The following is a 26,198-nucleotide window of genomic DNA, read 5'->3' as shown; positions in this document are numbered from 1 at the left end:
CCTCGCAGTGGCAGACCACGTGTAACAACACCTGCACAGGATCGATACATCCGAACATCACACCTGCGGGACAGGTACAGGATGGCAACAACAACTGTCCGAGTTACACCAGGAACGCAAAATCTCTCCATCAGTGCTCAAAGACTCTCCGCAATAGGCTGAGAGAGGCTGGACTGAGGGCTTGTAGGCCTGTTGTAAGGCAGGTCCTCACCAGACATCACCGGCAACAACATCGCATATGTTAACAAACCCACCGTCGATGGACCAGACAGGACTGGCAAAAAGGGCTCTTCACTGACGAGTCGAGGGTTTGTCTCACCAGGGGTGATGGTTGGGATTCGCAAAGAAATGAGCGTTACACCGAGGCCTGTACTCTGGAGCGGGATCAATTTGGAGGTGGAGGGTCCGTCATGGTCTGGGGCGGTATGTCACAGCATCATCTGACTGAGCTTGTTGTCATTGCAGGCAATCTCAACGCTGTGCGTTACAGGGAAGACATCATCCTGCCTCATGTGGTACCCTTCCTGCAGGCTCATCCTGACATGACCCTCCAGCATGACAATGCCACCAGCCATACTGCTCGTTCTGTGCATGATTTCCTGCAAGACAGGAATGTCAGTGTTCTGCCATGGCCAGCAAAGAGCCCGGATCTCAATCCCATTGAGCACGTCTGGGAACTGTTGGATTAGAGGGTGAGGGCTAGGGTCATTCCCCCCAGAAATGTCCGGGAACTTGCAGGTGCCTTAGTGGAAGAGTGGGGTAACACCTCACAACAAGAACTGGCAAATCTGGTGCAGTCCATGAGGAGGAGATGCACTGCAGTACTTAATGCAGCAGGTGGCCACACCAGATACTGACTATTACTTTTGATTTTGACACCCCCTTCTGTTCAGGGATACATTAATCAATTTCTGTTAGTCACATGTCTGTGGAACTTGTTCAGTTTATGTCTCAGTTGTTGAATCTTTTGTTCATACAAATATTTACACATATTAAGTTTGCTGAAAAAAAACACAGTTGACAGTGAGAGGGTTTACTTGTTTATTTGCTCAGTTGTGCACCGGGGCCTCCCACTCTCTATTCTGGTTAGAGCCAGTTTGCTCTGTTCTGTGAAGGGAGTAGTACACAGTATTGTACGAGATATTCCGTTTCTTGGCAATTTCCTCGCATGGAATAGCCTTCATTTCTCAGAACAAGAATAGACTTGAGTTTCAGAAGAAAGTCTTTGTTTCTGTCCCTTTTTAGCCTGTAATCGAACCCACAAATGCTGATGCTCAAGATCCTCAACTCATGTAAAGGCCAGTTTTATTGCTTCTTTGAAATCAGAACAACAGTTTTCAGCTGTGCTAACAATTTCAAAAGGGTTTACTAATGATCAATTAGCCTTTTAAAATGATAAACTTGGATTAGCTAACACAATGTGCCGGTTGCTGATAATGGGCCTCTGTAGATATTCGATCAATTTGATGTTATTTTAATGGACAAAAAAAAAGTGCTTTTCTAAGTGACCCCAAACCTTTGAACGGTAGTATATACATATATGTGGCTTGAGTGACAGACTCTCTGCTCATGGGTAACGGCTAGGGAAAAGGCCCCTAGAATGAGACGCCTTCCTCCCCATAAGCCACAGTTCTCACCCCTAGAGACAGTCTGTAGGCCACGTTCTGCTTGTCTCGGGGATGGATACTGGAACAAAGTCACTGGTAAACCTCGTTGCACATTCTAATACCCTCATTAGCATACCACATTGTTGCTATCATGTGAAAGAAACAGTTAATCTGGTCTCTTTGTGTAGAGCACCTTCAAGCTGACCCCTGTAGCACTGTATAGATAGAACTATAATTGATTTGGTGGACAATGTAGATAGACCACACCTGGCATTTCAATAAAAACCCACTAACTTGTTTATTTATTTGATAATCAATGATAGTAAAATGAAATAAGGCAATAGTGATTGGCAACCATTGCTCATATTGTATCATTCAAAACACATTTCCCACTGCGTAAATAAACGTAGAATACAATATGAAAAATTATAGAATGATTCAGCTTCAGTGCAATTGTAAACAAGCCAAAGAGGTTATTGGTTTTTGTAGATAACTACATCATTATGTTCAAGACAATTCAAAGATACACACACTGAAAGACTGCAATCAGCTTCACACTGATGACTCAAGAGGAAATGTAAGCATTTCATCTCCAGTCTTGACACAAGTGCATCTTGTTAACCACCACACCATATTTGGGTGGAATAATCCATTCCTAGTAGAGGGGGGTTCTCATCTCACTGCTTGTCTGGCCAGCGGTTGAGAGTGAAGGGAGGTGCAGGTAGAACCCCATCAGCACTGTAAACAGGACATGCCTTAAAGTCACAAGGCCAGTCCCTCCATGCGTAGCGCAGGCCGGCTACATTATTCATGGAACAGTAATTCGTGGACACTTGGACGGCGCTAAGGCCCCACTGCAGTATGGGAGCTGGGACCCACAGTGACAGAGAGTCACAGGGTGCCCTCACCACTGAGCAGCAAATCTGAGGAAGAAACAGTCTGGTTAAGAAATGGTTTCCCCTGACACTTTTTTAGCAAGGTGGAAAAGCCTACATGATAACATGCCAAGCTGCTGACAATGACAAAGAAAGAATTCAGACCCAGTTCATCCAGCCCAACCTGATCATGGTCAGTAGAAACACTAATAATAATAATAATGTTGTACTGTCACATACACCAGATAGGTGCAGTCAAATGTGTTGTTTTACAGGGTCTTCCATAGTAGTGTGGTGCCTCTGGAGCAAATGAGAGTTTAATGCCTTGCTCAAGGGCAGATCAACAGATTTTTCACATTGCCGGATCGGGTATTCAAACAGGCAACATTTTGGTTACCAGCCAAGCACTCTAACCACTAGGCTAAATGCTACCCCATACTTTAGAACACATTACAACTACAGCCATCACACTTACCTGAAAGATATCTTTGGATTGAGTGACAGACACTCTCTGGTCATAGGTTACGTTGATATACTGGTCATTGACCAGGACCCGGCTAGGGAAAGGCCCCTGGAATGAGACACCCTCCTCCCCATAAGCCACAGCTCTCGCCCCTAGAGACAGTCTATAGGCCACGTCCTGCTTGTCCCGGGGATGGATACTGGAACAAAGTCACTGGTAAACATCTTGTTCCACATTATAATACCCTCATTAGCATACCACTTAGAATGATTCAATACATGCATCCTAAGTGGTATGTTAGTTTCCAAATTCGAACGTAGCCTTGTATTCTCACAGTATTCAAATGTGAACTGCTTAAAGCTTTTAGAAGAGTACAGGCCTAACAAATACTGTGGTATCCATTCTATGATTGTTACTTACCTGCCAAAAGGAGACATTTCGTCTCCTAAGTCCATAGCAACAGCCATGAATGTGTTCTTCATACGCAGGTTGGGAGCAAAGCCATAGTCTGCAGTCTGGTGCCAGCGTATGTTTGGAAATCCCTCACTTAAGGAGGCCTTTCTATACGTAGAGACCTCAGGACAAATATAGACAAAATCAACATAACAGCGTAAGCAACAGTGGATAACATCCTGGAGTGATACATTGTCAAGAATCCTACTATGCTAGATAGCGGCAAGACAAAGTATGTGAACCCTTGGATTTAATTTTAATTTTTTTAATTTTACCGTTATTTTACCAGGTAAGTTGACTGAGAACATGTTCTCATTTGCAGCAACGACCTGGGGAGTAGTTACAGGGGAGAGGAGGGGGATGAATGAGCCAATTGTAAACTAATAACTGGTTGACCCTCCTTTGGCAGCAATAACCTCAACCAAACGTTTTCTGTAGTTGCGGATCAGACCTGCACAACGGTCAGGAGGAATTTTGGACCATTCCTCTTTACAAAACTGTTTCAGTTCAGCAATATTCTTGGGATGTCTGGTGTGAACTGCTCTCTTGCCAAAGCATCTCAAGCGGTTTGAAGTCAGGCCACTTCTTTTAAAACCATTCTGTTGATTTATTTATGTTTTGGGTTATGGTCCTGCTGCGTCACCCAACTTCTGTTGCGCTTCAATTGGTGAACATTCTCCTGAAAAATGTCTCGATAAACTTGGAAATTCATTTTTCCGTCGATGATAGCAAGCTGTCCAGGCCCTGAGGCAGCAAAGCAGCCTCAAACCATGATGCTCCCTCCACCATACTTTACAGTTGGGATGAGGTTTTGATGTTGGTGTGATGTGCCTTTTTTTTTCTCCACACATAGTATTGTGTGGTCCTTCCAAACAACTCAACTGTAGTTTCACCTGTCCACAGAATATTTTGCCAGTAGCGCTGTGGAACATCCAGGTGCACTTTTGCAATCTTCAGACGTGCAGCAATGTTTTTTTGGACAGGAGTGGCTTCTTCCATGGTGTCCTCCCATGAACACCATTCTTATTTGGTGGTTTACGTATTGTAGACTCGTCAACAGAGATGTTAACATGTTCCAGATATTTCTGTAAGTCTTTAGCTGAAACTCTAGGATTCTTAACCTCATTGAGCATTCTGCACTGTGCTCCTGAAGTCATCTTTGCAGGTTGGCCACTCTTAGTGAGAATAGATAGCAACTGTGCTGAACTTTCTCCATTCATAGACAATTAGTCTTACTGTGGACTGATGAACATCAAGGCTTTTAAAGATACTTTTGTAACCCTTTCCAACTTTATGAAAGTCAACACTTCTTAATCTTAGGTCTTCGAAGATCTTTTGTTCGAGGCATGGGTCACATCAGGCAATGCTTCTTATGAATAGCAAACTCACATTTTGTGAGTTTTGTTAAATCAGTAAGGCAGCTCTAACCAACATCTCCAATCTCGTCTCATTGATTGGACTCCAGGTTAGCAGAGTCCTGACTCCAATTAGCTTGGAGAAGTCATTAGCCTAGGGTGTCACATACTTTTTCAACCTTTCTAGACGTAGAGACCTGAGGACAAATGGACAGAATCAATGTAACAGCATAAGCAGCAGTTGATAACATCCTGATATGATACATTGACAAAGCAATGTATTGATTGCTACTATGCTAGATAAAGGGAGATTAATTTTTTTGCTGAGATTCAGTACCCTGTCCTTCAAAGATAATTCTAAATATCCAAATAACTTCACAGATCTTCATTGTAAAGGGTTTAAACACTGTTTCTCATGCTTGTTCAATGATCCGTAAACAATTAAAATGAACATGCACCTGTGGAACGGTCGTTAAGACACTAACAGCTTACAGACGGTAGGCAATTAAGGTCACTGTTATGAAAACTTAGGACATTAGAGGCCTTTCTACGGACTCTGAAACCACCAAAAGAAAGATGCCCAAGGTCCCTGCGGGAATGTGCCTTAGGCATGCTGCAAGGAGGCATGAGGACTGCAGATGTGGCCTGGGCAATAAATTGCAATGTCTGTACTGTGACAGCTGATCGTCCTCGCAGTGGCAGACCACGTGTAACACCTGCACAGGATCGGTACATCCGAACATCACACCTGCGGGACAGGTATAGGATGGCAACAACTGCCCGAGTTACACCAGGAACGCACAATCACTCCATCAGTGCTTAGAAACTATCCGCAACAGGCTGAGAGGCTGGACTGAGGGCTTGTAGGCCTGTTGTAAGGCAGGTCCTCACCAGACATCACCGGCAACAACGTCACCTATGGGCACAAACCCACAGTCGCTGGACCAGACATGACTGGCAAGAAGTGCTCTTCACTGACGAGTCGCGGTTTTGTCTCACCAGGGGTGATGGTCGGATTTGTGTTTATCGTCGAAGGAATGAGCCTTACACTGAGGCCTGTACTCTGGAGCGGGATCGATTTGGAGGTGGAGGGTCCGTCATGGTCTAGGGCGGTGTCTCACAGCATCATCGGACTGAGCTTGTTGTCATTGCAGGCAATCTCAACACTGTGCGTTATAGGGAAGACATCGTCCTGCCTCATGTGGTACCCTTCCTGTAGGCTCATCCTGACATGACAATGCCACCAGCCATACTGCTCGTTCTGTGCATGATTTCCTGCAAGACACAGTGTTCTGCCATGGCCAGCGAAGAGCCCGGCTCTTAAACCCATTGAGCACATCTGGGACCTGTTGGATCGGAGGGTGAGGGCCATTGCCATTCCCCCCAGAAATGTCTGGTAACTTGCAGGTGCCTTGGTGGAAGAGTGGGGTAACATCTCATAGTAAGAACTGGCAAATCTGGTGCAGTCCATGTGCAGTCCATGAGGAGGAGATGCACTGCAGTACTTAATGCAGCTGGTGGCCACACCAGATACGGACTTACTTTTGATTTTGACCCCCCCCCTTTGTTCAGAGACACATTATTCCATTTATGTTAGTCACATGTCTTTGGCAATCTGTTCAGTTTGTCTCAGTTGTTTTGTTCATACAAATATTTACACATTAAATTTACTGAAAATAAACAGTTGACAGTGAGAGGACGTTTCTTTTTTTGCTGAGTTTACATTCACAGGGGATTAGGTGTTGTCACGATAAGGGCCTTATCACACAGCACTGAATGTTCTGTAAACACCAGCCGAGAGGCTTGTAGGACGTCTTAACATCAGCTGCTGCAGAATCACAGCTATGTTATCAGCTCAGTCTCAAACTATAACCATAACATTTAGTCAGTACCTGTACAAATCCAAAGGGGAAATCTGGTGCAGTCTGTCCCCCTGAGCTCTGGTGGAAAGCCATCCTCCAGTCATCAATCATGGAGGGAAAGGAACAGGAGTATTTCTTCTGATTGTAGTCTGTGTTGGCCTCACCTATCACAGGGGTAAGTCAGACATGTCTTCAGTTTCTATGCTGTTACTGTATGCTAAAAGATGGGAGAAAACAGATGTGACCCCAAGCTGTTTTACCTTGGTACCAGATAGCTCCTTTGATGGTCATGTTGAGAAGTGGATGGATCATGGCATTCCACAAAATAGAGTTAGTCCACACAGACAAATACATTGAAGGTGTATATGGCATGGGAAATCTGGATGAAATGAACAAGACATAGGCCAACTGATATCAAGTACCATAGGTGAGAGGATATTTTAAGGTGCATGCTACCTGCATATTTCTGTAACAATGCTCACATTAACTTAGTCCAAAAGAAACCAGACAAAAATATTCACTAGTCTGCCCATCTACAATCCTTAAGAAGATGTCTATAATTTCTGATGTAAGATGTAAAGTAGCATACCTACCGAACATCTCTATTGCAAGAGTAAAGCTCCAGGGTCCCTGTACACTTACCCGTTAATCCTATCCAGGTCACAGTGTTGGAGTGCTCGTGGGGAGGACCATGCCTCTACAGGTGTGCCTCCCCAGCAGGACGTCACTAGGCCGATGGGGTACTTCAGCACCTTGTACAAGTGGCGCCCAAACATCCAGCACACTGCAGAGTAGTGCTTGAAATCCCCACCACCCAGCAACTCTGTTCAGGAGGTTTAAGATTAATTCCCATTATCAACTAGATGTATTAATACCATTTCACTTAGTCAGTTGGCTGACAGCTATCATTTGCATGACATTTCACATCTAATTGAGCTAATAGACTGTATGGAGCCTATCCATACTTGCTGTGGGGACAGACCAGGGCACCTCCACTCCAGCCAGGTCAGTCAGCTCAGTGTAGCTCTGCTCCAAGGCAGCCATAAAGATCCGCACCTGAGGGAACTTGGAGGCCAGCGCTAGCTCCTCTGATGCATTGAACACCTTGGAGGAAGAGACATAATAATGGTTATTATTAAGACTATGCAAACTCAGACTTACTTGAACATTGCAGAGTATACCTGAGAAGTTGTGAAAGCCATGTTGCTCTGTCCCCCACACAGCCAGACATCCCCAAACAGCACATCTGTGATAGTGATATTGTGGTTGTTCTGGAGGACTGCAGTCAAGTTGTAGGGACCGCCAGCTTCCATTGGGACAAGGGCCACCTTCCATATCCCTGGGAAGAGATCCAAAACCATGGATCAGTGAAGGTTACGCTAATGTCTTAATATACCGTGCATTCGGAAAGTATTCAGAACCCTTCCCCCGTTCTACATTGTTACAGCCTTATTCTAAAATGGATGAAATAAAAACAATTCCTCATCTACACACAACACCCCATAAATGACAAAACGAAAACAGGTTTTTATAAAATTTTGCACAAAACAAAAAACAGCAATACCTTAGCATATTCGGAATCCCTTTTTCCTGCATTTTGTTACGTTACAGCCTTATTCTAAAATGATTTACATTAAGGGGGGGGGGGGGGAACAATCTACACACAATACCCCATAATGACAAAGCAAATTACATTTGCAAACATTTCTAAAAACCTGTTTTCGCTTTGTCATTATTTTTATTTAATCCATTTTAGAATAAAGGCTATAACGTAACAAAATGTGGAAAAAGTAAAGGTGTCTGAATACTTTCCAAATACACTGTACAGTACATTGCAAGGCAGAAAAAGTGGGACACGGAGCACAATTAACTTCAAACAACGTGCTTTTTTTGTCCCTCACACTTCCTCAGCTTTTTCCCTCATTCTGACAGACGTCAGTCACCTTTACAGTACGATAATAACATTTGTTAGAAAAATACCTTGACAAGAGCTTAGGGTTTTATCAACTCTTCTTGAAATAATTACAGTTCTGCTTACTTCATCCTCAACTTCATGACATGACTGGACAAGCACGCTAAACTAAAGGCATTGTTGGGATCAGATAACTCACCGGCAGCCACACTGACAGCAGGTGCATTGTTAGTGACTGGTCCTCCTGATAGAAAGACTGTGACCTCAGCATCATCGGGTCCATAGCCCCATAGCACAGCCCTCTCTGGGGCCTTCTGCAGAACCATGTGATCGCCATAATAGGAGGCAAAGCGGAACCCACCGTCTGGAAACAAAAACAATATTATTAAATCTACTGTATTAGAACATATTTATCCAAGTCAATTAAACAAACAATCATTACACATATTCAAAGTTACTCTTTCAATGTTTTGACAGTATGCATGAAGCCCAATAAAATATAATCTTGACATATTTACCTGTTCAGTTGCCTTGACAGTAAAATGCATAATTTAATGTACAGTGCATTCAAAAATTATTCAGACCCCTTGACTTTTTGCACAACTTGGAGTCCACCTGTGGTAAATTCAACTGACTGGACATGATTTGGAAAGGCACACACGTCGATATAAGGTCCTACAGCTGACAGCGCATGTCAGAGAAAGAAATGAGGTCAAAGGAATTGTCTGTAGAGCTCCGAGACAGGATTGTGTCAAAGCACAGATTTGGGGAAGGGTATCAAAACATTTCTGCAGCATTGAAAGTCCCCAAGAACAAAGTTCATCATTCTTAAATGGAAGAAGTTTGGAACCACCAAGACTCTTCCTAGAGCTGGCTGCCCGGCCAAAGTGAGCAATCGGGGGAGAAGGGCCTTGGTCAGGGAGGTGACAAAGAACCAGATGGTCACTGACAGAGCTCCAGGGTTCCTCTGTGGAGATGGGAGAAACTTCCAGAAGGACAACCATCTGTGCAACACTCCACCAATCAGGCCTTTATGGTAGAGTGGCCAGACGGAACCATTCCTCAGTAAAAAAAAAAAAAAAAGGCACACGACAGCCTGCTTGGAGTTTTCCCAAAGGCACCTAAAGGACTCTCAGACCATGAGAAACGAGATTCTCTGGTCTGATGAAACCAAGATTGAAGTCTTTGGCCTGAATGCCAAGTGTCACATCTGGAGGAAACCTGGCACCATCCTTACGGTGAAGCATGGTGGCAGCATGCTGTGGGGATGGTTTTCAGCAGCATGGCCTGGGAGACTAGTCAGGATCGAGGGAAAGATGAACGGAGCAAAGTACAGAGAGATCCTTGATGAAAACTGGGGTGAAGGTTCACCTTCCAACAGGACATCGACCCTAAGCACACAGCCAAGACAACACAGGAGTGGCTTCAGGACAAGTCTCTGAATGTCCTTGAGTGGCCCAGCCAGAGCCCGGACTTAAACATCTCGAGAGACCTGAAAATAGCTACGCAGCGACGCTTCCCATCCAACCTGACAAAGCTAGAGGGGATCTGCAGAGAATAATGGGAGAAACTCCCCAAATACAGGTGTGCCAAGCTTGCAGCATCATACCCAACAAGTCGAGGCTGTAATCACTGTCAAAGTAACTGGTCTGAATATTTACAGTACCAGTCAAAAGTTTACACACACACACACCCCTAATCATTCCAGGGTTTCTTTATTTTTACTATTTTCTACATTGTAGATCAATAGTGAAGTCAAACTATGAAATAACATATGGAATCATGTAGTAACCAAAAAAAATAAAAATTTAAAAAAAAAGTGTTCAACAAATCAAAATATATATTTGAGATTCTTCAAAGTAGCCACCCTTTGCCTTGATGACAGCTTTACATACTCTTGACATTCTCTCAACCAGCTCATGGAGGTAGTCACCTGGAATGCATTTCAATTAACATGTGTGCCTTGTTAAAAAGTTAATTTGTTGAATTATTTTCTTCTTAATGCATTTGAGCCAATCCGTTGTGCTGTGACAAGATAGGGGTGGTATACAGAAGATAGCCCTATTTGGTAAAATACCAAGTCCATATTATGGCAAGAACATCTGAAATAAGCAAAGGGAAATGACAGTCCATCATTACTGGCTCTAATGAGGACCGCCAAAGGAAAAGAAGACCCAGAGTTACCTCTGCTGCAGAGGATAAGTTCATTAGAGATAACTGCACCTCAGATTGCAGCCCCCCTCAAATTCTGAGTTCAAGTAACAGACACATCTCAACAGCAACTGTTCAGAGGAGACTGCGTGAATCAGGCCGTCATGGTCGAATTGCTGCAAAGAAACGACTCCCAAAGGACAACAATAAGAAGAGACTTTCTTGGGCCAAGGAACATGAGCAATGGACATTGGACCGGTGGAAATATGTCCTTTGGTTTGATGAGTCAATTTTAGATTTTTGGCCGTATCTTTGTGAGACACAGGGTAGGTGAATGGATGATATCTGCGTGTTTGATTCCCACCGTGAAGCATGGAGGAGGTGGTGTGATGGTGCTTTGCTGGTGACACGGTCTGTGATTTATTTAGAATTCAAGGCACATTTAACCAGCATGGCTACCACAGCATTACACCATCCCATCTAATTTTTATTTTTTTATTTTTTATTTTACCAGGTAAGTTGACTGAGAACACGTTCTCATTTGCAGCAACAACCTGGGGAGTAGTTACAGGGGAGAGGGGGATGAATGAGCCAATTGTAAACTGGGGATTATTAGGTGACCATGATGGTTTGAGGGCCAGATTGGGAATTTAGCCAGGACACCGGGGTTAACATCCCTACTCTTACGATAAGTGCCATGGGATCTTTAATGACCTCAGAGAGTCAGGACACCCGTTTAACGTCCCATCCGAAAGACGGCACCCTACACAGGGCAGTGTCCCCAATCACTGCCCTGGGGCATTGGGATATTTTTTAGACCAGAGGAAAGAGTGCCTCCTACTGGCCCTCCAACACCACTTCCAGCAGCATCTGGTCTCCCATCCAGGGACTGACCAGGACCAACCCTGCTTAGCTTCAGAAGCAAGCCAGCAGTGGTATGCAGGGTGGTATGCTGCTGATTTGCACTTAGTCCCAACTATAATTTGTTTTTCAACAGGACAATGACCCCAAAACACACCTCCAGGCTGTGTAAGAGCTATTTCACCAAGGAGATAATGTAGTGCTGCATCAGATGACCTGGCCTCCACAATCACCCAACCTCACCCCAATTGAGATGGTTTGGAATGAGTTGGACCGCAGAGCAAAGGAAATGCAGCCAACAAGTGCTCAACATGTGGGAACTCCTTCAAGGCTATTGGAAAAGCATTCTTCTTGAAGCTGGTTGAGAGAATGCCAAGAGTGTTCAAAGCTGTTAAAGGCAAAGGGTGGCTACTTTGAAGAATCTAAAATGTCGATTTGTTAAACACTTTTTTGGATACTACATTATTTTATATTTTTGATGTCTTTCTTCACTATTGATTTACAATGTAGAAAATAGTAAAAAAAAAAAAAAAAAAAAGAAACCCTTGAATGAGGTGTCTAAACTGTTGACTGGTACTGTATGTAAATGTGACAGTTTGATTTTTTTTTATACATTTGCAAAAATGTCTAAAAACCCGTTTTTGCTTTGTCATTATGAGGTATTTTGTGTAAATTGATGAGGGGGAAAAACAATTTAGTACATTTTAGAATAAGGCTGTAACTTAACAAAATGTGGAAAAAGTCAAGGGGTCTGAATACTTCCCAAATGCAGTGTAGCTACAAACAATGATACAATCTATCAAAGATCTAGCCTACAGTTGCCACACCATTTTAGAAGGAATAAATAGTCATAGCTACAGTTCGTGACTGATTCATGTTGTTGACAGCTCATGCTGCACATTCTGGCAATCCTATTAAATTACTAGAGAGGCTATGTCATAAACCCTCAAAGTTACAAAATAGCAGCCGTCTTGGTCAGGGAGAGATCCAAAACCAGTCTAATTGGAATGAATGGCAGTAGAGGCAATGCATTTCCTGCTTTTACTTAGGCAAGAAAATAAAAAGGCATGTGATGTATCCAAAATGTCAATGGAATTATAGTCAACCTGAAATATTGTCAAATATATATTCAGTTTATACAGGTTTTTATCAATTATTTGTAGTAAGTTCTCCGATTTTGTTTTCTTGGAAAGCTCAGCGCTATTATACGATAGAATATAAGTACTGGTGCATTTACATGGCAATTAAACATACACAAACTCAGCAAAAAGAGAAATGTCCCTTTTTCAGGACCCGGTCTTTCAAAGATATTTGGATTTTTACAAATTAACTTCACAGATCTTCATTGTAAAGGGTTTAAACACTGTTTCCCATGCTTTTTCAATGAACCATAAACAATTAATGAACATGCACCTGTGGAACGGTCGTTAAGACGATTACAGACGGTAGGCAATTAAGGTCACAGTTATGAAAACTTAGGACACTAAAAAGAGGCCTTTCTACTGACTCTGAAAAACACCAAACGAAAGATGCCCAGGGCCCCTGCTCATCTGTGTGAACGTGCCTTAGGCATGCTGCAAGGAGGCATGAGGACTGCAGATGTGGCCAGAGCAATAAATTGCAATGTCCATACTGTGAGACGCCTAAGACAGCGCTACAGGGAGACGGGACGAACAGCTGATCGTCCTCGCAGTGGCAGACCACGTAACAACTAGAGGTCGACCAATTAAGTTTTCATAACACTCGGAAATTGGTATTTTTGGACACCGTTATTTAACTAGGCAAGTCAGTTAAGAACACATTCTTATTTTCAATGACGGCCTAAGTGGGTTAACTGCCAGGGGCAGAATGACAGCTTTTTACCTTGTTAGCTCAGGAATTCAATCTTGCAACCTTACAGTTAACTAGTCCAACGCTCTAACCACCTGATTACATTGCACTCCACGAGGAGCTTGCCTGTTACGCGAATGCAGTAAGAAGCCAAAGTAAGTTGATAGCTAGCATTAAACTTATAAAAAAAAAAAAATCATAATCACTAGTTAACTACACATGGTTGATGATATTACTAGTTTATCTAGCGTGTCCTGCGTTGCATATAATCGTTACGGTGCGCATTCGCGAAAAGGACTGTCGTTGCGTCAACGTGTACCTAACCATAAACATCAATGCCTTTCTTAAAATCAATACACAAGTACATATTTTTAAATCTGCATATTTAGTTAATATTGCCTGCTAACATGAATTTATTTTAACTAGGAAAAATGGTGTCACTTCTCTTGCAACAGAGTCAGGGTATATGCAGCAGTTTGGGCCGCCTAGCTCATTGCAAACTGTGAAGACTGTCTTTGTTAGGAAGAAATAGCCAACTTCGCCAAACGGGGGATGATTTACAAAAGCGCATTTGCGAAAAAAGCACAATCGTTGCACGACTGTACCTAACCATAAACATCAATGCCTTTCTTAAAATCAAAACACAGAAGTATATATTTTTAAACCTGCATATTTAGCTAAAAGAAATCCAGGTTAGCAGGCAATATTAACCAGGTGAAATTGTGTCACTTCTCTTGCGTTCATTGCACGCAGAGTCAGGGTATATGCAACAGTTTGGGACGCCTAATTTGCCAGAATTTTACGTAATTATGACATAACATTGAAGGTTGTGCAATGTAACAGGAATATTTAGACTGATGGATGCCACCCGTTAGATAAAATAGGTAACGGTTCCGTATTTCACTGAAAGAATAAACGTTTTGTTTTCGAGATGATAGTTTCCGGATTCGACCATATTAATGACCTAAGGCTCATATTTCTGTGTGTTATGTTATAATTAAGTCTATGATTTGATAGAGCAGCCTGACTGAGCGATGGTAGGCACCAGCAGGCTCGTAAGCATTCATTCAAACAGCACTTTCATGCGTTCTGCCAGCAGCTCTTCGCAATGCATCAAGCTGTTTATGACTTAAAGTCTATCAACTCCCGAGATTAGGCTGGTGTAACCGATGTGAAATGGCTAACTAGTTAGCGGGGTGCGCGCTATTTCAATGATGTTTCAATGATGTTTCTAGAGACAAGATCTCTCTCATCATCACTCAATACCTAGGTTTACCTCCACTGTATTCACATCCTACCATACCTTTGTCTGTACATTATTCCTTTAAACTATTTTATCGCCCCCAGAAACTTCCTTTTACTCTCTGCTCTGGTAGCTCTAGGCGACCAATTCTCATAGCTTTTAGCCGTACCATTATCCTACTTCTCCTCTGTTCCTCTGGTGATGTAGAGGTGAATCCAGGCCCTGCAGTACCTGGCTCCACTCCTTTTCCCCAGGCGCTCTCTTTTGATGACTTCTGTAACCGTAATAGCCTTGGCTTCATGCATGTTAACCTGTTGGGGATGGGGGCGCTGTTTAGACTATTTATGCTAATGTGGCTAATTTTTTAAACGGCTTCCCACAAAATCCTTGATCGTACAATATGCATATTATTATTATTATTGGATAGAAAACAGTCTATAGTTTCTATAGGAGTTGAAATTTTGTCTCTAAGTGGAACAGAGCCCATTCTACAGCAATTTCCCTGACATGGAGTCAGATTTGAGAAACGTTGGCCACTTTTCTGAAGTCATTTAAACGGGCACTGTCGTTGCTATGACTATACGGACACTTCTTACGTCTTCCCCTGGATGCCTTTACGTGATGACGATTCCAACGGGCTCGATTGCTCGTTCACAGGCCCTACAAATGAAAAAAACCTTTAGCTAGCAAGTCTTTTCTTGCTGCGTAACGCGCGTGGAAGACACCGACCCTCTCCTGTTCCAAGCGTTAGTTTAGCCTGTTATATTTCTCCGGTCATCTTTTCACTCGTTATAGGAGTTACAAACATCACAAAGTAGTTAATTTAAAGCGTTTTATAGCAATTTATATCCGTTTAGTGCGATTTTGGGACATTTATTTTTGCAACGATGTGAAAAGTTGGTCACGCTTTTCAGTTCATCCCGAACGTAGTTGACATTTCCACATGGCAAGAGGACAGCTTTCCACCAAAAGACGATTTCTCCCAAGAAAGGATCCTTTGCCCAAGATACTGATGGAAGAACAGCTCAAGGTAGGACATTTTTATTATGATAAATCGTGTTTCTGTCGAAACATTTTAGTGGCTTAGGACGCCATGTTTTTTGACGTAGCTTCGCTTGGCGCAAACTGTATTGAAAAGTAAGGATAAATTAAAAAATGTAATAACGCAATTGTATTAAGAATTAAATTGTCTATCAATCCCTGTCCACCCTATATTTTTTAGTCACGTTTATGAGTATTTATGTATAAGAGTAGATCACTGTCTAAGTGGCGCAAGGACGTTTTCTTTACCAGCTTGTCTACATTTCACATTGTCTAACCATGATTTTGGTGGCTAAATATAAACATTTTCGATCAAACTGTATATGCATGTTGTAATGTGATGTTACAGGAGTGTCATCGGAAGAATTCTGAGAAGGTTAGTGAAAAAATTAATATCTTTTGGCGATGTTGACTTTTATCGCTCACTTTGGCTAGAATCAATGCTGGGCTGCTAATTGCTATGTGCTAAGCTAATATAACGATTTATTGTGTTTTCGCTGTAAGACACTTAGAAAATCTGAAATATTGTCTGTATTCACAGGATCTGTGTCTTTCGATTCGTGTATGCTGTGTATTTTTACGAAATGTTTGATGATTAGTAGTTAGGTAAACACGTTGCTCATTGTAATTATTCTAGTCCATTTGTGATGGTGGGTGCAATTGTAAACTATGCCATATACCTGAAATATGCACTTTTTTCTAACAAAACCTATCCCATACCATAAATATGTTATCAGACTGTCATCTAATGAGTTTTTTTGTTGGTTAGGGGCTATAAATATCTTAGTTTAGCCGAATTGGTGATGGCTACTGGTGTTGGTGGACAAATAAAAGATGGTGGAATATGCTAATGTGTTTTTAGGTAATAGATGTACATCTTTACATATTGTGTCTTCCCTGTAAAACATTTTAAAAATCGGAAATGTTGACTGGATTCATAAGATCTGTGTCTTTCATTAGCTGTATTGGACTTTAATGTGTGAAAGTTAAATATTTTAAAAAAATATTTTTTTTGAATTTCGCGGCACTGGTTTTTCAGTGGGGGGGGGGGGGGAGTGCCGCTAGCGCCACGCTGATCCTAGACAGGTTAACATTAGAAGCCTCCTCCCTAAGTTTGTTTTGTTAACTGCTTTAGCACACTCTACCAACCCGGATGTTTTAGCCGTGTCTGAATCCTGGCTTAGAAAGACCACCAAAAATTCAGACATTTTTATCCCCAATTACAATATTTTCAGACAAGATAGAACGGCCAAAGGGGGCGGTGTTGCAATCTACTGCAAAGACTGCCTGCAGAGTTCTGTTATACTATCCAGGTCTGTTCCCAAACAATTTGAACTTCTACTTTTAAAAATCCACCTCTCTAAAAACAAGTCTCTCACCGTTGCCGCCTGCTATAGACCACCCTCTGCCCCCAGCTGTGCTCTGGACACTATATGTGAACTGATTGCCCCCCATCTATCTTCAGAGCTCGTGCTGCTAGGCGACCTAAATTTGAACATGCTCAACACCCCAGCCACCCTACAATCTAAGCTTGATGCCCTCAATCTCACACAAATTATCAATGAACCTACCAGGTACCACCCCAATTCCGTAAACACGGGTACCCTCATAGATATCATCCTAACAAACTTGCCCTCCAAATACACCTCTGCTGTTTTCAACCAAGATCTCAGCGATCACTGCCTCATTGCCTGCATCCGTAATGGGTCAGCGGTCAAACGACCTCCACTCATCACTGTCAAACGCTCCCTGAAACACTTCAGCGAGCAGGCCTTCCTAATCGACCTGGCCGGGATATCCTGGAAGGATATTGATCTCATCCCGTCAGTAGAGGATGCCTGGTCATTTTTTTAAAATGCCTTCCTCACCATCTTGAATAAGCATGCCCCATTCAAGAAATTTAGAACCAGGAACAGATATAGCCCTTGGTTCTCTCCTGACCTGACTGCCCTTAACCATCAGAAAAACATCCTATGGCGTTCTGCATTAGCATCGAACAGCCCCCGTGATATGCAACTTTTCAGGGAAGCCAGAAACCAATATACACAGGCAGTTAGAACAGCCAAGGCTAGCTTTTTCAAGCAGAAATTTGCTTCCTGCAACACAAATTCAAAAAAGTTCTGGGACACCGTAAAGTCCATGGAGAATAAGAACACCTCCTCCCAGCTTCCAACCGCTCTGAAGATAGGAAACACTGTCACCACCGACAAATCCACTATAATTGAGAATTTCAATAAGCATTTTTCTACGGCTGGCCATGCTTTCCACCTGGCTACCCCTACCCCGGACAACAGCACTGCCCTCCCCTCTGCTACTCGCCCAAGCCTTCCCCATTTCTCTTTCTCCCAAATTCAGTCAGCTGATGTTCTTAATGAGCTGCAAAATCTGGACCCTTACAAATCAGCCGGGCTAGATAATCTGGACCCTTTCTTTCTAAAACTATCTGCTGAAATTGTTGCCACCCCTATTACTAGCCTCTTCAACCTCTCTTTCGTGTCGTCTGAGATCCCCAGAGATTGGAAAGCAGCTGCGGTTATCCCCCTCTTCAAAGGGGGGAACACCCTTGACCCTAACTGCTACAGACCTATATCTATCCTACCCTGCCTTTCTAAGGTCTTCGAAAGCCAAGTCAACAAACAGATTACCGACCATTTCGAATCACACCACACCTTCTCCGCTATGCAATCTGGTTTCAGAGCTGGTCATGGGTGCACCTCAGCCACGCTCAAGGTCATAAACGATATCGTAACCGCCATCGATAGGAAACAATACTGTGCAGCCGTATTCATTGACCTGGCCAAGGCTTTTGACTCTGTCAATCACCACATCCTCATTGGCAGACTCGACAGCCTTGGTTTCTCTAATGATTGCCTCGCCTGGTTCACCAACTACTTCTCTGATAGAGTTCAGTGTGTCAAATCGGAGGGTCTGTTGTCCGGGCCTCTGGCAGTCTCTATGGGGGTGCCACAGGGTTCAATTCTTGGACCGACTCTCTTCTCTGTTTACATCAATGATGTCGCTCTTGCTGCTGGTGATTCTCTGATCCACCTCTACGCAGACGACACTATTCTGTATACTTCTGGCCCTTCTTTTGACACTGTGTTAACAACCCTCCAGGCGAGCTTCAATGCCATACAACTCTCCTTCCGTGGCCTCCAACTGCTCTTAAATACAAGTAAAACCAAATGCATGCTCTTCAACCGATCGCTGCCTGCTCCTGCCCGCCTGTCCAACATCACTACTTTGGACGGCTCTGACTTAGAATATGTGGACAACTACAAATACCTAGGTGTCTGGTTAGACTGTAAACTCTCCTTCCAGACCCACATCAAACATCTCCAATCCAAAGTCAAATCTAGAATTGGCTTCCTATTCCGCAACAAAGCATCCTTTACTCATGCTGCCAAACATACCCTTGTAAAACTGACCATCCTACCAATCCTCGACTTCGGTGATGTCATTTACAAAATAGCCTCCAAAACCCTACTCAATAAATTGGATGCAGTCTATCACAGTGCCATCCGTTTTGTCACCAAAGCCCCATATACTACCCACCACTGCGACCTGTACACTCTCGTTGGCTGGCCCTCGCTTCATACTCGTCGCCAAACCCACTGGTTCCAGGTCATCTACAAGACCCTGCTAGGTAAAGTCCCCCCTTATCTCAGCTCGCTGGTCACCATAGCAGCACCTACCTGTAGCACGCGCTCCAGCAGGTATATCTCTCTAGTCACCCCCAAAACCAATTCTTCCTTTGGACGCCTCTCCTTCCAGTTCTCTGCTGCCAATGACTGGAACGAACTACAAAAATCTCTGAAACTGGAAACACCTATCTCCCTCACTAGCTTTAAGCACCAGCTGTCAGAGCAGCTCATAGATTACTGCACCTGTACATAACCCATCTACAATTTAGCCCAAACAACTACCTCTTTACCTACTGTATTTATTTATTAATTTAGCTCCTTTGCACCCCATTATTTCTGTCTCTACTTTGCACTTTCTTCCAATGCAAACCAACCATTCCAGTGTTTTTTTAGTTTTTATTTTACTTGCTCTGTTGTACTCACTTCGCCTCCATGGCCTTTTTATATTTTATTTATTTATACATATATCTGTTTGCCTTCACCTCCCTTATCTCACCTCACTTGCTCACATTGTATATAGACTTATTTTTTTTCACTGTATTATTGACTATATGTTTGTTTTTACTCCATGTGTAACTATGTGTTGTTGTATGTGTCGAACTGCTTTGCTTTATCTTGGCCAGGTCGCAATTGTAAATGAGAACGTGTTCTCAATTTGCCTACCTGGTTAAATAAAGGTTAAATAAAAAAAAAATAAAAAAAAAAAATAAATAATAGCGTTTCAAACGTCCCTCGCTCTGAGACTTGGAGTAGTTGTTCCCCTTGCTCTGCATGGGCCGCGGCTTTTGTGGAGCGATGCGTCGAGGGTGGCTGTTGTCGATGTGTTCCTGTTTCGAGCCCAGGTAGGAGCGAGGAGAGGGACGGAAGCTATACTGTTACACTGGCAATACTAAAGTGCTTATAAGAACATTCAATAGTCAAAGGTATTTGAAATACAAATCGTATAGAGAGAAATAGTCCTATAATAACTACAACCTAAAACTTCTTACCTGGGAATATTGAAGACTCATGTTAAAAGGAACCACCAGCTTTCATATGTTCTGAGCAAGGAACTTAAACGTTAGCTTTTTTACATGGCACATATTGCACTTTTACTTTCTTCTCCAACACTTTGTTTTTGCATTATTTAAACCAACTTGAACATGTTCCATTATTTATTTGAGGCTAAATTGATTTTATTGATGTATTATATCAACTTAAAGTGTTAATTCAGTATTGTTGTAATTGTCATTATTACAAATAAATTAAATTAAATAAAAAGATATTATTTATTAAAATGGTCCGATTTAAAAATCGGTATCGGCTGTTTTGGTCATCCAATAATCGGTATTGGCGTTGAAAAAAATCTGAATCGGTTGACCTCTAGTAACAACACCTGCACAGGATCGGTACATCCGAACATCACACCTGCGAGACAGGTACAGGATGGCAACAACAACTGCCCGAGTTACACCAGGAACGCACAATCCTCCATCAATGCTCAGAGACTCTCCGCAATAGGCTGAGAGAGGCTGGACTGAGGGCTTGTAGGCCTGTTGTAAGGCAGGTCCTCACCAGACATCACCGGCAAAACAACGTCGCCTATGGGTACAAACCCACAGTCGCTGGACCAGACAGAACTGGCAAGAAGTGCTCTTCACTGACGAGTCGCAGTTGTCTCACCAGGGGTGATGGTTGGATTTGCATTTATCGTCAAAGGAATGAGCGTTACACAGAGGCCTGTACTCTGGAGCGGGATCGATTTGGAGGTGGAGGGTCTGTCATGGTCTAGTGCGAGTCTCACAATCATCGGACTGAGCTTTTTGTCATTGCAGGCAATCTCAATACTGTGCATTACAGGGAAGTTATTCTCCTCCTTCCTGCAGGCTCATCCTGACACGACCCTCCAGCATGACAATGCCACCAGCCATACTGCTCGTTCTGTGCGTGATTTCCTGCAAGACAGGAATGTCAGTGTTCTGCCATAGCCAGCAAAGAGCCCAGATCTCAATCCCATTGAGCACGTCTGGGACTTGTTGGATCGGAGGGTGAGGGCCAGGGCCATTCCCGGCCAGAAATGTCCGGGAACTTGAAGGTGCCATGGTGGAAGAGAGGGGTAACATCTCATAGCAAGAACTGGCAAATCTTGAGAGAGGAGATGCACTGCAGTACTTAATGCAGCTGGTGGACACACCAGATACTGACTTACTTTTGACCCCCCTTTGATCAGGGACACATTAATCAATTTCTGTCTCAGATTATTGAATCTTATGTTCATAACAATATATACACATGTTATGTTTGCTGAAAATAAACACAGTTGACAGTGAGAGGATATTTCTTTTTTTGCTGAGTTTACATATATACACAGCGCTGTGAAAAAGTATGACCCCTTTCTGATTTTCTCTATTTGTTCATATTTTTGATACTGAATGTTATAAGATCTTAAACCTAATATTAGATCAAGGGAACCAGAGTATACAAAAAAATTAAAATAAATACTTAATGTAAAATTAACAAACTCATGCAACACCCAATTCTCTTGGAAAAGTAATTGACCCCTTACACACAATAACTGGTTGTGCCACCCTTCAGCTGCAATGACCGCAACCAAATGCTTCCTCCTCGCCGTGGAGGAATTTTGGCCCACTTCATTCATAACTGCTTTAGCTCAGCGACTTGTGGGTTTTCAAGCATGAACTGTTCGTTTCAAGTCCTGCCACAACATCAAATTGGGATTATGTCTGGACTTTGACTAGGCCATTCCAAAACTTCAAATGTGTTGCTTTTTAACCATCCTCATTTAGACTGGATTGTTTGTTTTGGATCATTGTCTTGCTGCATGACCCAGCTGCGCTTCAGTTTCAGCTCACATATGGATGGCCTGACATCCTCCTGTAGAATTCTCTTATACAGAGCAGAATTAATGGTTCCTGCTATTAAAGGCAAGTCGTCCAGATCCCGAGGAAGCAAAGCATCCCCAAACCATCACACTACCACGCTTGACAGTTGGTATAAGGTTCTTACTGTGGAATGCAGAGTTTGGTTTTCGCCAGACATAATAGAACCCATGTCATCCCAAAAGTTGACTCAGGTTTGCCAAAAAGCACCTGGATGATCATCAAAACTCTTGAAAGAATGATCTATGACAGATGGACACAATGGACACTTCATTAAGTCAGGACTCGTATTTGACTTAGCCATGCCTCCTTGCCTGTCCAACATTTCCTCATCTCCCACCCCTTCTAATGCGACTAGCCCCGACACTCCTCCCTCTTTTTCCCCTGCCTTGCTACGAAGCTTCTCCCTGCAGGCGGTCACTGAGTCCGAGGTGCTAAAGGAGCTCTTTAAACTTGACCCCCAAAAAACATCTGGGTCAGATGGTTTAGACCCTTTTTTCTTTAAGGTTGCTCCCCCTATCATCTCCAAGCCTATCTCTGACCCTTTTAACCGGCCTCTCCTCTCTGGGGAGGTTCCCATTGCTTGGAAGGCAGCCAAAGTTCATCCTTTATTTAAAAGGGGGAGATAAAAGAGTGCAGTGTATAAAGTCAGAACATCTGCTGTCTCAGCCATTGCCTGTCAGCAAGGAAGTACACCAAGGCTCGATCCTAGGCCCCACACTCGTCTCAATTTACATCAACATAGCTCAAGCAGTAGGAAGATCTCTCATCCATTTATATGCAAATTATACAGTCTTATACTCAGCTGGCCCCTTCCCGGATTTTGTGTTAAACGCTCTACAACAAAGCTTTCTCTGCCCTTAACCAAATTACCGTTTGTTTTGGAGGTGTTCAGAACAAGGTTAGGTAAGAAGAATGCCCCTCTCCCCACAGGTGTGATTACTACCTTGGAGGGTTTAGAGCTTGAGGTAGTCCCCTCATACAAGTACTTGGGAGTATGGCTAGACAGCACACCATCTGTCTCTCAGCACATATCAAAGCTCCAGGCTAAAGTTAAATCTAGACTTGGTTTCCTCTATTGTAAATTGTTCCTCTTTCACCCCAGCTGCCAAACTAACAATGATTCAGTTAACCATCCTACCCATGCTAGATTACAGAGACAATTAATAGATCGGCAGGTAAGGGTGCTCTCGAGCAGCTAGATGTTCTTTACCATTCGGCCATCACATTTGCCACCAATGCTCCTTATAGGACACATCACTGCACTCTATACTCTTCTGTAAACTGGGCATCTCTGTATTCCTGTCGCAAGACCCACTGGTTGATGCTTATTTATAAAACTCTCTTAGGTCTCACCCCTATCTGAGATATCTACTGCAGCCTTCATCCTCCACATACAACACCCGTTCTGCCAGTCACATTCTGTTAAAGGTCCCCAAAGCACACGCATCCCTGGGTCACTCGTCTTTTCAGTTCGCTGCGACTAGAACGAGCTGCAACAAACACTCAAACTGGACAGTTTTATCTCAATCTCTTCATTCAAAGACTCAATCATGAACACTCTTACTGACAGTTGTGTCTGCTTCGTGTGATTTTTATTTATTTTTTATTTTACCGTTATTTTACCAGGTAAGTTGACTGAGAACACGTTCTCATTTGCAGCAACGACCTGGGGAATAGTTACAGGGGAGAGGAGGGGGATGAATGAGCCAATTGTAAACTGGGGATTATTAGGTGACCATGATGGTTTGAGGGCCAGATTGGGAATTTAGCCAGGACACCGGGGTTAACACCCCTACTCTTACGATAAGTGCCATGGGATCTTTAATGACCTCAGAAAGTCAGGACACCCGTTTAACGTCCCATCCGAAAGACGGCACCCTACACAGGGCAGTGTCCCCAATCACTGCCCTGGGGCATTGGGATATTTTTTTTTTTAGACCAGAGGAAAGAGTGCCTCCTACTGGCCCTCCAACACCACTTCCAGCAGCATCTGGTCTCCCATCCAGGGACTGACCAGGACCAACCCTGCTTAGCTTCAGAAGCAAGCCAGCAGTGGTATGCAGGGTGGTATGCTGTATTGTGGTCTCTACCTTCTTGCCCTTTGTGCTGTTGTCTGTGCCCAATAATGTTTGTACCATGTTTTGCACTGCTACCATGTTGTGTTACTACCATATTGTTGTCATGTTGTGTTGTCATGTGTTGCTGCCTTGCTATGTTGTTGTCTTAGGTCTCTCTCTATGTAGTGTTGTCTCGTCGTAATATGTAAATTGCATTTCGGTAGGCCGTCATTGTAAATAAGAATGTGTTCTTAACTGACTTAAATAAAAAGGTAAAACAAATATTAATAAATAAATCAAAATTATAACTTTTTGGATGACATGGGTCCCTATCATCAACTGATTTGAAACAGTGTATGGCTGTGGATTGACTGCATTGTTTGAATGGAATGTTGGCATATTGGCAGTTCATTTGAAAAAGTGTATGGAATTATTCCTCTAAAACTGTCTGGCTAGGTAGCTAACACACATACAGTGCACATAAATTCTTCACATTCATTGTTTTACACATTATCTTATCACAGCACTGGCAAAGCAAGGTTGACCAACTCCCTGACCAACATGGCTGACCTTCGGCCCATCAAAAGAAGGTTCTAGTATTCTAATTCCATGGGTAGCAATTAAAACATGTATTAAACAAGAAATTAACACTCACCAGAGGCATATAAGGATCCTAAAATAGTGAGAAAACACAAACATATCTTCAGACACATTGTTAAACTTGACTTGCTACTGTAGCTAACGTTAGCTAGGCTACACTACAATCCAAACAAGGAAGTAATTGCCTTTTAAACGCGAACTGTCACGTGATTCTTCTTCATATTTCATCTGGAACATTATAACGCTGTTTCTAACAATCTACTGAAGGTCAGTGTGATACGTATCAGTCTGTCGCTCACACATGTTCACATTGATAATAATCAAGCTCGCTACAGTACTATTTATCATAGTTCGGCAACTTTTGTTTTGATTTGTGAACGGAAAAAACTACAGCTGCTGCAAAGGACAAACAGTGCGACAGTGAAAACGTTATGTTAATAGCCTACAGATTCATTGGTCCACATCCAACTCTGGCTGACCGAGACAGTTGTTGAATCCTCCGGTAAGTGCCTCAGTAGCGTGTGAGTGCATCAGACAAATGTTGCATGAAAATAAAAAATGTAATTGTATGAGCATCATGGCATATTTTTAAGCATATTATTATGTTGGTTATCTTAAAAAATGGAAGATCTTGAATGAAGAGGGGGAGTAGGGTAGCTATAGCAGGTTATTACTGTTGCATTCATTATTGGTTGACGCCACATGTTTCTTCCAGTTAATATTTAAATAGTGCGACTGTGATTATTGCACAGTAAAACAGACTTAATAAGTAAAAAGTGACAAATGAGAAACACAATATTAATGTGTTTATGTAGATTTTTTTTTTAACATGTTGGCCTTTTGTGAAGACATGAACAGGCCATGATTTACTGGCATACATATAATTAAAATAAACTTCCCATTCAGCAGAAATTTGTGATAGATGATGGGAAGATAATTGAAAAGATTGCCTTGGATGGCGCAATAACTAACGAGAGAATTACACGTCATATGTTCAGCTCTATGAAAAGGCTACACACAGGAGTGATTCGTTTATGTTTGTGGTCATTTCACAAACTGATACATTTTAAAGGAGTTGTTCTCCAGAGAGAGGTGCTAGTTATATACTACATGTTTATGTCTTAATTGTTCTCTTGGCACGTCAGCTTCACAAACAACTTGGATATCTGCTGAATATGTTTTTTTTCTGCTAGCGTTAATTCATTTGTTTACTTTAAAGTCCCTGTATGTCGTTAGAGTTCTTCATGCTTGGCCATTCCCCAACAGACATCTCTGATAATTGGACTTGCTGTCATATCAAGCTACAAGCTTGTCAGCACACCTGCAAACCTCTTCTAACAGTAGAGTTACAAAACGTGCCAT

General features: G+C 42.7%; 1 protein-coding gene across 1 annotated transcript; it reads right to left on the bottom strand.

Annotated features, from left to right (window-relative positions):
- Positions 1 to 1,027: 1,027 nt before the first annotated feature.
- siae (sialic acid acetylesterase) lies at positions 1,028 to 25,221 on the bottom strand. Its single transcript, XM_055880432.1, has 10 exons — positions 24,892 to 25,221; positions 8,727 to 8,891; positions 7,797 to 7,954; positions 7,581 to 7,719; positions 7,258 to 7,438; positions 6,876 to 6,994; positions 6,646 to 6,779; positions 3,366 to 3,520; positions 2,958 to 3,144; positions 1,028 to 2,530 (listed from the first exon to the last, which is right to left on the bottom strand). The coding sequence occupies exons 1-10, from the start codon at positions 24,947 to 24,949 to the stop codon at positions 2,285 to 2,287; spliced, it is 1,542 nt and encodes a 513-aa protein (XP_055736407.1). The 5' UTR covers positions 24,950 to 25,221; the 3' UTR covers positions 1,028 to 2,284.
- Positions 25,222 to 26,198: the final 977 nt, after the last annotated feature.

Source organism: Salvelinus fontinalis, chromosome 24 (genome assembly GCF_029448725.1).
Source record: "Salvelinus fontinalis isolate EN_2023a chromosome 24, ASM2944872v1, whole genome shotgun sequence".
In the NCBI taxonomy this organism is placed as follows: domain Eukaryota; kingdom Metazoa; phylum Chordata; class Actinopteri; order Salmoniformes; family Salmonidae; genus Salvelinus; species Salvelinus fontinalis.
This window is presented reverse-complemented; position numbering and strand designations above follow the sequence as displayed.

Bases quoted from the DNA above. Each gene is read 5' to 3' on its own strand.
- siae (XM_055880432.1), bottom strand. From the start codon at position 24,949: ATGTGTCTGAAGATATGTTTGTGTTTTCTCACTATTTTAGGATCCTTA. The intron at 3,521-6,645 runs GTACTGACTAAA...ATTTGTCCTGAG, and splicing joins TCCCCTTTGGATTTGTACAG to GTCTCTACGTATAGAAAGGC. The intron at 3,145-3,365 runs GTAAGTAACAAT...ACTTTGTTCCAG, and splicing joins GAAATGTCTCCTTTTGGCAG to TATCCATCCCCGGGACAAGC.